Here is a 14,371-nt window from a genome sequence, read left to right as displayed (position 1 = left end):
CGAGCTTTAAAATGTCTTTTGCTTTGCTGAAATTAACTTAAATTTAAAAAATATATATGTTTAATGAGAAACAAAAAAAAAAAACTAAAAAAATGAAGATTTACCAAAAAAAAGTTTCTTAAATTCTAAAGAATTTAGTAAGAATGTTGAGTTCTTAAGAAAAAAATGTGGAACCTTAATTAACTATTAATTATCTGACTGTATTTCTTTTTGACAAATTGCTTATCGACTCAATGAAAACGCATCCAATAAGTTAATTTAACCTCTTACATTTGGGGATTTAAGACAAGTTTATCATAACTTTAAGAGGCTATTTATAATGTACACTTTGTAAGAACATTCTTTTCAGGAATCTTCATAAGATTTTTTTTTGTATTCTTGTGTTGAAATACAGAATAATTTCATTCTTTAGGCAGAAACATAGAAGCGTAGCAGTTAAGAACAACAAAATGTCATTAAAAATGTTTCATGAATTCTGGCCCCATGGTCTACCCAAACAGCCTTAGTTGAGGATAGGGTTGTGCATGCGTTGTGGTACTCTCATGAACGTGATAGATGATACACAGGCATACTGTCTGAGGCTGAGACTATATACAAAGTGCATATAAAATTTGTATATAGTGTATATAAAATCTGTCTTAAAAATAAAGAAAATAAAAGAACAAGAATATAAATGTTTTCAATTTTCTTTGTTTAAATGTCAAACGTGATGGTTTTCAAAAAGGCAACACAGTAACAAAAACTACACTAGATGTTTAGTTTGCCATGTTACCACTGTTATCATAACAATAACATTTTACTGTATGTTACCGTTCTGGTTATATGTGATGCCACAGACTACTACCCAAAATACAAATATTTGTCAGAAAACAAAAGTGCTTTAGCCTACACCACCAAAGGAGTATTTTTCCAGTTTAGAGGTGTGTGTACTGGGCCCGCTGAGCCAGCTTATGAAACTGTATCACTGCCAGAGAAGTTCAGAAAAGCTGTAAGACTAATGTTTTGATCATGTACAAGGTTAGAATGCTGTGATGTCAGATGTCTGCAGTCAAAATGTTCAAAAACTATTAATAACTGTTTTGTTTTGGCAAATTGGTATCCCTTTTGTATGTTTTTGTACCTGTCTGTTTATGCCCCACTGATGGTTAGGTTCAAGGTTGGGTTTCAGAGTGGAGCTTCATGTGTACTTTTTTTTTTTTCGAAACTGTACAATTTCTTAAAATCACATTGTAAGAACAAAAAAAAGTTACTTTTAATCATTAGATTGTGTTAGCCAAGTTACTCCATTCCATTTTGTTTTAGGCCGGTACTGTGGAAGTTGAAAATGATGATTATCTACTATAATGTTGTCAAATTGGACAAATAATAATGATGCAAACGTTAAAAAGTCATTTCCAGCAAATTACATTACCAGGGTTTCTGAAGACTTTATTAAGGTAAAGTTTAAGACATTTTCAAGCCTTTTTTAAAGACCAAGTAAAGAATTCAAGAAATGAATGGAAGGGAACACAATCAATTTTCTCTAAGGGTGCTTTCACACTCGGTTCGATTGCCTGGTGCGAACCAGAGTTCGATTGCTCTAAAGAACGCTGAAGGCGAACAGAAATGAGACATACAGCTCTCTGCTTGCAGCTCGTTAGTCACACTCGTCAGGAAAGTGAGTGAAACACACACAAACCTACATTTTTATCAAATAATACGTCATTAATAGCAGTTCACTTCCGCAATTTGGTACGACTGCGTTCACATCAGCAGTGAACCGTACTGGAGTTCACATGAACCGTACCCCAGAGACAGGCGCAGCCGAGGTCGGAAGACAGTGTTCACATCATCCAAACGAACCGAACTCTGATGTCAATCGAACCCGGGTGCGCACCAAAAGTGCTAGTGTGAAAGCACCCTAAATGTAAATGTCTGTGGGCCCACAATGAGCTGTATTAGTAACACTTCCAACAGATCTCCATTACTTTTTAATTACATTTACAAAAAATAGCTAACTGCTTAAATACCTCTGCTTCCAACTACTAGAATATAAAAATAACTTTTACTGTACCTTCTGAAAACTTTGCAAAAAGCGCTGTTCTTCCACAGTATTACTCTTGTTTTCCAGTAAACGTCTAAACATTCCTAATCTAGAAACATTTACTTGAGAAGCAAAATGTTGCAAGATAAGAGGTCACGTTTTGTGAGAAACTGATTAAAATGTGACTGATTAAAATAAGAACAAATATCAATGCGGTCAGAAAAATCAAAGGGAAGACATTCATTTTTCTGACTTTGATTTTTGATTTAATTTCTCAGAAAACAAGACTTTATCTCTTCATTTTGCATCTTAAATAAATGTATCTTTAAGGATGTTAAGATATTTGTAGTGGAAAACAAGACAAAGATCATGAGGAAAAGAAAGTCTGTGTTTATGAATAGCTGTGGTACATTTACTGAAAAATTCTGACATTTAACTAATTTAACAGGTTTCTTGTGTGAATGTGGCTAATGTCACAGTGTATCACCCTGTACTCATCAGGGGTTGATGCCTGCTGCTGAGATTTTCCATTACAAAGATAGCTGACATTGTTTTTAACCAGCTGCCCTCTCACTTCTCCTGTTTTGATTAGCAGGAGTGGTGGGAGGTGTGATGCCTGACAAAGAGGGGCAAAAAAAGTCTCAAACCTGGGCCAAAATAATGACCTGAAACTCCTCTAAGTACTTTATCACTTCATTCAACCACTCACTGTTGGGTCTTAGTGACTGTCCTCAAACCAGATTATATTTACGAAAGCTGTCTTCCTTCAATGCTGGATGTTTCTATCCATCCCACCTCTTAAACTTTGAAAACTTTAGGATCTTAAAATGTAAACAATCTAAATCATTTCGTCTTTCTCTAAAAGTCTTTCAGTTGCCATAACAATGCCTGTTTGAACCATCCCACTCTGAATCGAAGGACCTTGCAATCAGCAAATGTATTTCACAAACAGACATAACTGTTAGGTGAGTGAAGCGGGATTTATACTTTCGCCTGGCTCTGCAGCGCGAGCCTCCGCTGACTGCGCACGCACCTCCCCAAACGAATGTGGCTTTTTTATACTTGTCGCGTTCACCGTTGGAGTATTCTTTGACACAACAGGGGGCGATGAGGAGTAATTGTCCTCTAAAACCATCGGTAATCACTGGTGAGAAGTTGTCATTTGCTGGTACAAACTGATTAAAATAATCTTAAGATTTTAAATTTTGGGTTTATTTTGCATCAAACACAAAACGACATTAAGCAAATAGTGTACATTTATATTTACATTTATGCATTTAGCAGACGCTTTTATCCAAAGCGACTTACCAATTAATTCAGGCTATACATTTTTCACAATAGAATATAGATAACATATCAAATGTTGAAAGCGAGACATTTTGAAATGTCATGCCAAATATTGGCTCATTTTGGATTTCATGAGAGCTACACATTCCAAAAAAGTTGGGACAGGTAGCAATAAGAGGCTGGAAAAGTTAAATGTACATATAAGGAACAGCTGGAGGACCAATTTGCAACTTATTAGGTCAATTGGCAACATGATTGGGTATAAAAAGAGCCTCTCAGAGTGGCAGTGTCTCTCAGAAGTCAAGATGGGAAGAGGATCACCAATTCCCCCAATGCTGCGGCGAAAAATAGTGGAGCAATATCAGAAAGGAGTTTCTCAGAGAAAAATTGCAAAGAGTTTGAAGTTATCATCATCTACAGTGCATAATATCATCCAAAGATTCAGAGAATCTGGAACAATCTCTGTGCGTAAGGGTCAAGGCCGGAAAACCATACTGGATGCCCATGATCTTCGGGCCCTTAGACAGCACTGCATCACATACAGGAATGCTACTGTAATGGAAATCACAACATGGGCTCAGGAATACTTCCAGAAAACATTGTCGGTGAACACAATCCACCGTGCCATTCGCCGTTGCCAGCTAAAACTCTATAGGTCAAAAAAGAAGCCATATCTAAACATGATCCAGAAGCGCAGGCATTTTCTCTGGGCCAAGGCTCATTTAAAATGGACTGTGGCAAAGTGGAAAACTGTTCTGTGGTCAGACGAATCAAAATTTGAAGTTCTTTTTGGAAAACTGGGACGCCATGTCATCCGGACTAAAGAGGACAAGGACAACCCAAGTTGTTATTCAGAAGCCTGCATCTCTGATGGTATGGGGTTGCATGAGTGCGTGTGGCATGGGCAGCTTACACATCTGGAAAGGCACCATCAATGCTGAAAGGTATATCCAAGTTCTAGAACAACATATCCAGACGACGTCTCTTTCAGGGAAGACCTTGCATTTTCCAACATGACAATGCCAGACCACATACTGCATCAATTACAACATCATGGCTGCGTAGAAGGATCCGGGTACTGAAATGGCCAGCCTGCAGTCCAGATCTTTCACCCATAGAAAACATTTGGCGCATCATAAAGAGGAAGAAGCGACAAAGACCACCTAAGACAGTTGAGCAACTAGAAGCCTGTATTAGACAAGAATGGGACAACATTCCTATTCCTAAACTTGAGCAACTTGTCTCCTCAGTCCCCAGACGTTTGCAGACTGTTATAAAAAGAAGAGGGGATGCCACACAGTGGTAAACATGGCCTTGTCCCAACTTTTTTGAGATGTGTTGATGCCATGAAATTTAAAATCAACTTATTTTTCCCTTAAAATGATACATTTTCTCAGTTTAAACATTTGATGTCATCTGTGTTGTATTCTGAATAAAATACTGAAATTTGAAACTTCGACATCATTGCATTCTGTTTTTATTCACAATTTGCACAGTGTCCCAACTTTTTTGGAATTGGGTTTGTATAAATATTACCTAAATGAATTCTATTTCTATTTTTATGCAATAAAAATAAAATGTACTTCAATTAAAAAGCCTTGGACAAACTATGCAAAATACTATGCATTGTTTTCCCTCAAAGCGTCAAAACGCACCTGATGGAGTTTAATCTTAACATAAAGTTTCTTCTGATTCATAAAGTTGCCGGTAAAGACATGCCAGTTCGGCCAGAGTTGCCTTGAAGTCGTGCATCTTCGGAAGCAGAGCTGCGTGGAAAGTTACAAAAAAAAATGCCATGCACACGCAAAATTAAGTCGCACGCACTCAAAGCGAACTTCCGCCAACACCGCAATGACATCATATTTGCCGCACCCACCCAAGTGAACTTGCAGACGAATCGAGAATAAATCAGCCTTGACAAGTGCACAGAAGTAAAGAGATTGCTTACAGTTAACTTAGTCTAACTATGTTTTTTATTACTGATCTTTTAAAGGAATAGTTCACCTAAAAATAAAAATTCTGTTATTAGTTACTCACCCTCATATTGTTCCAAACCTGTAAGACCTTCGTTCATCTTCAGAACACAAAGTAAGATATTTTTAAATGAAATCCGAGAGCTTTCTGACCCTACATAGACAGCAACACCACTACCATCTACACAACTATGTTCAAGGCCCAGAAAGGTAGTAAGGACATCATTAAAATAGTCCATGTGACAGCAGTGGTTCAACCTTAATTTTATGAAGCTACGAGAAAAATATCAACTTTATTCAACAATTCAGAAAGCTCTCAGATTTCATCAAAAATATCTTAATTTGTGTTCCGAAGATTTTGGGTGAACTATCCCTTTAACTCGCTATGTATCTACTTTGTATCTTTGTGGCATTTTGTGCAGATAAAGGAGGTATAAATTGTGTGGCTAGTTTTGGATATCAGACAAAACAGATACCTTCTGAATGTGCCCACCTTCAATATAGAGAGGCTCCACCACATCATGGTTGATCAGCTCAAAGTTCTCATGGCCGATCCAGTGCTCTACATTGCGCTTGCGGCCAGTGAAGAAATTATCCACCACTGTCACTTCATGACCATCCATCATCAGCTTATCAGTGAGGTGCGAGCCCACGAATCCTGCCCCACCGGTGATCTACCAGAGGAACATGCCAAGATTATTGAAGTACACAGAGTCATAAATTACTTTTTATTTACTTAAGTTTGAGAAACATTTTAATAAAGCTGCGGTCACATGGGATTGAATAACAGCATGGGCTTAAATCAGCATGGTGAGTAATCAGAAGAATAGAGCAATGTTTCGACACCCTGCTGTTTCTCGTTTCCTCATTCCTTCTACGTACTTCCAGTCTCAATCATCTGGGTGCAACACAACCTACTGAAAAATGTCCTCTGAAATAACTATAGTTACTTCACTGTGACACATCTGTCAGATTGGTCTGTCAATCTGTCACTGTAACCTTATAAACGCAGGAGATTTTATTTAATAACATTTCAGATGAAGGAAGAAAAATGCCACTAATCTGGAAAATGAATAATGAAATGTCAATAAACTATGATGACCAACTTTAATTTAGCGAGGCGCAAGGGATGCTATGTATATCTGACAGATAGATGTAAATGTATAATTGAAGCTATAGTTTTAGAAACTGAAAAAGATTGAAAAGAACTTCTCACCAAAATCCTCTTTCGGTCCTTCTCGGATAAGAATTTCACAGGCGGGTACTTCTGGGTAAAACTGTAAAATGAAAGAACATTTTAATTAAGCACATATCAAGACTAATTTTCTTTTATATGTTCACTAGGGATGGTAAGATTCACATCGATTTAAAAAAAGTGTGCATCAGATGCAAGTTGGCATTTGTATTGCGATGCATCGTTTCTAATATATTTGCATTGGTGAAAACAGATTTATTTACATATAATTATTAGCAGACAAGCTACACTTTTATTATTTAGAAAGTGACCAATCATTTAATTTGATTGATTTATGATTTGATGTCTGTCTGAACCAAAGAAATAAAAGCAAACTATATGTACCATATTTAACTGCATAGCATCATATTTTTTCCCATTGCATTGAGTTGAATCGAATCAAAATCGGCTCACAATCCATATGCATCGAAATGTGTATCGCATTTGCCTCAGTCATGGAGATGCATATCCCTAATGCCCAAAGTACACTATACAGAGATATAAGCGCAAAGAAATCAATGCTAATTAAAAATATTCTTATGAACTGGATTTTAAGCACATTACATTTTCCTTGATTCTCTTTCAAAATATTTCAGCACAAATCCACTTGTCAGGCTCAAATGTGTCAGCATCTGAGTGCAGAAACTCAATACCATTTCAAGAATCCAGGGGGATGTTTACGTGCTTGTGATTTTCTCATCCAATTATTCTTGAGTGTCTCAGTTGCCAGATACTCAATACTGACAAATGGATTTGTAGATACTGATAACCCTAATCTCCTAGTCCCCTGACTTCACTGATAACTTCCATCACTGATCATTTCAACTGTTGAACTGGTCCCAAAGAGGACACTTTTCTTTAGATAACCCTGATCGCATGGGTTCTGTATGCATTGCAGTGAAGCCTAATAATACGTTTTATAAGAACAAACGTCGATTCGCCCAACAGAAAAATCTGTACCATGGCCATTCTGAAAAGCTGCATTTATAAAATAAGAATTTTGAATAGGATCAGTTTTCATTTACGATTTTCTGTAAACCTGATTTCATGTCTGTGGATTTTGTTGCTGACTGCTATACGTGTATAAGGTCTTGCATGTAGAGCAGCATTATATTCATTAGTGCTATCTGCCATGTTCAAACAAGCGTCACTTTGAACTTAACTGCAGAGTGCTCTCTATCTAAATGTTCACTCTGTAGTTCAGGTTATCAGGAATTGACATTTTTGTTGAGCGATGCCAGAATGAACAGCATGAACAAGTGGAAGAAAAAAAATGAGGGATATAAAGTTGTCACTGCCTTACTGGAGAAAGCAAATCATAAATCCTTCCTCCCACATTTCTTTTCCCACAGAAGCAGTAAAAATAGTATTTTAGGAGCACAGCCCATGCTGATAATGCTGCTAGTACCTTAAAAAGAGAAAAAAAGTCTATCCAAGATCTGTTTTTGTTATTTTGGCCAAACTGATACAGCTTAGTAGAAACAAGATGACTTGACACTTCAGCTTGTTTGATGAATCTTCTAACACAGGTAATTTACACTGAGCATCAAGTAATTTCCTTTAGGCCTGGCTGAGATGAAGCAAAGTGAAGAAAAAGAGACTGTTACAATCGGCAGAGGCTTCACGTCTCATCAAAAAAAAAAAAAAGAGGGACTGAGGAGAGATTGTGGAGCAATTTTGACCCCATTTTTCCATGTCAGTCAAAGCTTGGTGCACATTATGCTTCAATTCATCCGCTTCGTTTCTTCATGCATTCAGTCCTGCTTATGCTTCTCCAAATCAGCACATGCCACTTTACGAGTGCTCACAGTGCAATTTCAGGTTGAGAAATCTATGCTCAAAACATTTCTATCCTACTCAAATAATTACTTGCTTATTTCGAGCTTTTTTCCTTATTACTGCAAACATGTTTATCAAGTGTGGCCACATTCAAAAGCAGCAGATGTATAAAGTAAAAAAATAAATAAAGTAAAATAAAATAAAATAAAGCAAAACAGAAATGAACTATATGTGTTTTGAAATGATTGTATAATATCAAACTATTTCATTATCTCTAAAAGGCCATGGCGTGATATGAAGCACAGCGAGACATGAAGCTTGCAATAGTGTAGGTATTTTTGGGTGTCAAATAAAAACATACCTAAGCTCAAGTTCCCGTATCTTCTCCCTGAGAGGTGCCACTGCCTGTGAGAAACACAGTGAGATGAGACAGTAAAGAACAGGACAGGATGGGCAAAAAGAAGATATATGAGACAGAGAAGGAAACAAAGACAACAGAAAAAGAGGCAATCAGAGAAAAATATATAGAGTGATGGGGGCTATATCAATTACCCAGGTGAGACAGGGACATTTAAAGCTTTCTAAAGAAAACAGAATGGACAGAATGGTAGAAATTTATCCCTGACTGAGACACAGTCATCAAGCGCTATCAGCCCTCAAACCGATTTACAGATGAATCTGAGAACAGTCGTAGGGTTGTGTGAGAAGACACTATGTACCAAAATGGCTGTCACATCATCCCTCCGAAATATTTTGCTCAAGAAACATTTCTTCTTATTATTAATTCTGATGTTTATATGTTTTTTGGAAACTGCAATGCATTTATTACACTATTTATTAATCTTTGTTAATGTTAGTTAGTGAAAATACAGTTGTTCATTGTTTATTCATCTTAGTTCAGTGCATTAACTAACGTTAACAAAAACAGCTTGTGATTTTAATAACGCATTAGTAAATGCTGAAATTAACATTAACTAATATTAATAAATGCTGTAGAAGTATTGTTCATTCTTAGTTCAACATACTAATGTTGTTAACTAATAAATCTTATTGTAAAGTGTTACTTAACACTTTACAATAAGGTTCATTAGTGTATATATATATAATTTTATTTTTATTTTTTTTTGGCATTTATTTGAAATAGAAATTGTTTGTAACATTACAAATTGTATACTTGCTGAATATACAGGTGCTGGTCATATAATTAGAATATCATCAAAAAGTTGATTTATTTCACTAATTCCATTCAAAAAGTGAAACGTGTATATTATATTCATTCATTACACACAGACTGATATATTTCAAATGTTTATTTCTTTTAATTTTGATGATTATAACTGACAACTAAGGAAAATCCCAAATTCAGTATCTCAGAAAATTAGAATATTGTGAAAAGGTTCAATATTGAAGACACCTGGTGCCACACTCTAATCAGCTAATTAACTCAAAATACCTGCAAAGGCCTTTAAATGGTCTCTCAGTCTAGTTCTGTAGGCTACACAATCACGGGGAAGACTGCTGACTTGACAGTTGTCCAAAAGACGACCATTGACACGTTGCACAAGGAGGGCAAGACACAAAAGGTCATTGCAAAAGAGGCTGGCTGTTCACAGAGCTCTGTGTCCAAGCACATTAATAGAGAGGCGAAGGGAAGGAAAAGATGTGGTAGAAAAAAAGTGTACAAGCAATAGGGATAACCAGGGTCAACGCAGCCGTATACCAGGAAGTTTTAGAGCACTTCATGCTTCCTTCTGCTGACAAGCTTTATGGAGATGCTGATTTCATTGTCCAACAGGACTTGGCACCTGCACACAGTGCCAAAGCAACCAGTATCTGGTTTAAGGACCATGGTATCCCTGTTCTTAATTGGCCAGCAAACTCGCCTGACCTTAACCCCATAGAAAATCAATGGGATATTGTGAAGAGGAAGATGCGATATGCAAGACCCAACAATGCAGAAGAGCTGAAGGCCACTATCAAAGCAACCTGGGTTCTCATAACACCTGAGCAGTGCCACAGACTGATCGACTCCATGCCACGCCGCATTGCTGCAGTAATTCAGGCAAAAGGAGCCCCAACTAAATATTGAGTGCTGTACATGCTCATACTTTTCATGTTCATACTTTTCAGTTGGCCAAGATTTCTAAAAATCCTTTCTTTGTATTGGTCTTAAGTAATATTCTAATTTTCTGAGATACTGAATTTGGGATTTTCCTTAGTTGTCAGTTATAATCATCAAAATTAAAAGAAATAAACATTTGAAATATATCAGTCTGTGTGTAATGAATGAATATAATATACAAGTTTCACTTTTTGAATGGAATTAGTGAAATAAATCAACTTTTTGATGATATTCTAATTATATGACCAGCACCTGTACATTTAATAATACCTGACCTGTACAAAACATTACATAATAAATGTAATTACATAATAAAGCTGACTGCATGTCAATGTAGACCAACAATTAAAAAAATAGCACTGTTTAAAACTTCATTTAGTGGCTTTTCTCAGCAAGGTCTGATACATGTACCAATCAGCATAACATGTAATAAATGTAAATACTTTCTCTGATTTAAGCACACATCCATGAGTATTAATTAGGTTCATTAAGTATTCCTAACTTTATTAACATGCCAAATGAGTGTCAAAATGACAAACATTTGCCTTAGAACAGCAAGAGTTAAGATCTGGGTCGAAGAACATCTCCAAACGCTAACACATCTTTAAATGAAATATCAAACATCAGGCAGGGGAATAAATGTCAGCGTTTCTAAAAGCTATCACAGATGCTGACAAATAAACCTTAGCAGGTGTTGACACACTTTGAACCTTAAGGTCAGGCAGATAGGGGAAACGTCTTTTCTAATGAGCTTTCACAAGGTGATAAGCAGACATTTTGGATCTATAATAAGACGATAGAAATCACAGTTATAGCACTGACTTCTGATGTGAATGTACGTGTACAAAAATCAGCATGAGTTAAATTAAATGGGTTTCAAACAAGACGTGTGTGAACTTGCGGTACAAAGTACACTTTCTCAAACATGGTGCATGGGAATAACAAATATGGTGAATATAAAATATAGCACTCTACACTGTTTTCCAGTGGGTTGCTTTTGAGGGTTCTGGGTGGTTTCTTACGGCCCACGTCTGATATTCTGGGGCCGTATGTATAAAGCCACTCAGAGTAAAATTTTTGTCCTAAGTGTGTCAAAATTCTAAGAATGACGTAATTTTACTCTTATTCCTAGACTTAAGAATAAGAGTGATTCATAAAGTTCCTAAGTGTTCAGACTAGGTCTCAGCTCCTAAATAACTTAAGAGAGCTGCAGAGGTCTCCTAACAAGATGGCAGCAAAGAAGAGGAGACACACACTTACCAACAAAGATATGACGTATTTGAGTTATATGATGATCTACAAATCAATGCTCTAACTGCAGAAATGAAAGTAGTAATTACATTTTTTGGCTGTAAAATTGGAAATCTGGAAAAATGCAGCAATATACCGGTGATGACACAGTAAGCAGGGTCTTAAATATTGTGGCACTAACCCCACCAAACACAAGAGTGGCCAAAAATGATGTGTGGAGGGTTTTTTTTAATGACCCCACATTTCACTTAAACCATCAAAATACAAGGGAAAAAAACACTGGCCAGTGTTGCCAACTGCTTTCAACTGAAAGTAGCTAAAACACTCGCTAAATGTTGCTAGACGACATCATAATGGTGAGTTTACTGATCTATATGAATATAAATATAGATCAGTGGGAGAGGCTTGGAATATAGATAAGGTGCGTCCAAGAAATTGATTTTGTTGCTTGGCTTTTGAAAGAGTCTCAAAAGGGATGAGGAAGTCACTAAATCTATAGCGACAAAATCACTAAATTGGCAACACTGTCACATTGACTACAACATAATCAGTTATTAATATTTCGTTGATCCTCTCATGTTTTTCATGAGAGTGTATGTAATTTAATTGCATTAAATGGCACATCCAAATGCTAAGAAATGTAACCAGTAACTTCACCTTCACAAGCCGCTTGATTTGATTTATCATTCATGTCTATGACACCATAGTACAGGTTGAGTTATGTGTTGTATTTTAAAAGCAACATGAAGAGTTGTATTTTTATTAAGTGAATCAGCATAATAAATATAATGCTGGATAGTACTTGATCTATCTGGAACTAATTAGGTAGTGAAACGTTGTTTTTGCATTCACTGACAGGTAATTGAAGTGGCAAATAAGTGGGCTTGGTTACATCAGTACAAAAACAGTTCATTAAGTTCATTTTGATGAAAATCCTTAAATTACCTTTTTGTGTGTGCCAATTAATCGTTAATTTTTTGTTGTTTTCCTTTGTCTTTGGTGTGTTACAAGCTGTTTGTGCATATATAAGATCTGTAAAGTTGCAAAGATTTAAGTCTCAAACCCAAACAGATATTCTTTATAAAAGTTAAGACTCTGCCACGCCCCCCTAAAACGGCTCATTCAAACACGCCCCCACATGTCTACGTCACGGTGTGGGAAGATTTGCATAACACCGCCCCAAACGTATACGCAATGAAAGAAGGCGTAACTTTTATTCTCACTGTTGTTGCCGCCGCCATGTCGTGGAGACGCTGTGTTTTGTTGTGAAAGCGAATGTACTTTGTTTGGCCTTACAAATGAAGTACACAATCTAGAAATCAGTGATTAAGTTATATTTACAACACTGTTCCAGAACAGTACAATGCAAATATGATTAATTATTATGGCCAATCAGAGCACACCTCGCTTCTCAGAACGATGAGCTTGGTAAAAATCGACGCGTTTCAGAAAGGCGTGTTGAGGAGCAACAATAATGTACAGAATGTGGAAAATGTGTTTTTTGAACCTAGAACCACGTAAACATTGCATTACACCAAATACACAAAATAATGTTCTTTTTAGCAACGTCATATGACCCCTTTAAAACTCTATGGTTATCTTTGGTCATTTTAGACTGAAAAATGTATTTATTTTTTACTTCATTGGAATTGTGGACATGATTAGAAAAGGCCATATGAACACTTCAAATCATATGCATAGGGCTATAAAAGCATCTAGTGGTTCAACTTCCTTCGATGCAGTGCATTTAACAAACACTGTAATAAATGAAAACAATATGAAATGAGTTATTTGGTGAATACTGTCTAGTACCAAAATATTCCCTCAAAATATAAAATTCCAAAGAAAAATATTGAAGAAACAAAATACAGTATATTCATTTAATTGTTTATCAAGCTAAAATCTTTGGCTTTGGGCTGAGGATCACAAGTGTGACTCCTAAATGAGGAATTCCAGAGTATTAATGCTCCAGGTGTGAAATCAAGCACCCGGCTTTACATCACACACAAAATGACTTTTTTGTGTGTCTGTGTATGCATGTATTCCTTTTGCTTATACAAAGCAGCTTAATGCTAGAATACACAACATGACATTTGCTCAGATTTTTGCCCATTCTGCAGTCAATGCTAGCTGCCGAAAGTCAGCTGCCAGCCAGCAGATTTTGGCCAGGATATCAAACGTATTTAAGATTTTGAGCCGACGGTTTCAGAACACACTTTGGTTTCATTTGTTTCTGTGTGAGGTTGTTTTGTTGGAAATTACTTGAAAGTCTGGTAGTGTGTGCTGCTCAGTTTTGATGCCCAGTTTTTTTTTTGTAACCATTTACAGCATTGGCAAGTGTTTGAAAATCTTGTAAAATTTTAAATGTTGTGTAGTGTACTCCAGCCTTTACTGGTTACCCTTAGCAAAACATCAATGCCAAAATGGACCAAAATTACTAAAATTAACACTTTTCAAACAACAAACACTGGGCAACATCACACTAGTAATCAGAACAGCATCACACACAGAGAAAAAGTACTTGTGGTTTCCAAGCAGAACATCACACAGATCAGCACTGCTTGTTACTTGCCCCCTGACTAGGAAATTTAATTGCTATCAAAGGCACGAGTAATTAAAATCTTAATTATATGGCGCTCTTGGGTAGCGGCACAATGTTTCCTGAGAGTTTGAAGTGTGGATATCAGCTGTTAGGTACATAT

The 14,371-nt window shown here is 36.4% G+C and overlaps 1 protein-coding gene across 2 annotated transcripts in view; it reads right to left on the bottom strand.

Annotated features, from left to right (window-relative positions):
• The window catches only part of uxs1 (UDP-glucuronate decarboxylase 1), a 90,529-nt gene that overhangs the window by 58,003 nt on the left and 18,155 nt on the right, over window positions 1-14,371 (bottom strand). The window contains exons 4-6 of one of the 2 annotated variants that reach the window (XM_058786892.1): window positions 8,658-8,701; window positions 6,500-6,560; window positions 5,777-5,957 (exon numbers count right to left, since the gene is read on the bottom strand). In XM_058786892.1, coding sequence (XP_058642875.1) covers window positions 5,777-5,957; window positions 6,500-6,560; window positions 8,658-8,701 — 286 coding nt within the window. The remainder of the gene's footprint in view (window positions 1-5,776; window positions 5,958-6,499; window positions 6,561-8,657; window positions 8,702-14,371) is intronic. The other variant, XM_058786893.1, reaches the window with a different exon arrangement.

The sequence above is a fragment of the Onychostoma macrolepis genome, chromosome 09 (assembly GCF_012432095.1).
Source record: "Onychostoma macrolepis isolate SWU-2019 chromosome 09, ASM1243209v1, whole genome shotgun sequence".
Taxonomy (NCBI): Eukaryota; Metazoa; Chordata; class Actinopteri; order Cypriniformes; family Cyprinidae; genus Onychostoma; species Onychostoma macrolepis.
The sequence above is the reverse complement of the archived record's forward strand: the minus strand, read 5'-3'. Positions and strand labels throughout refer to the sequence as shown.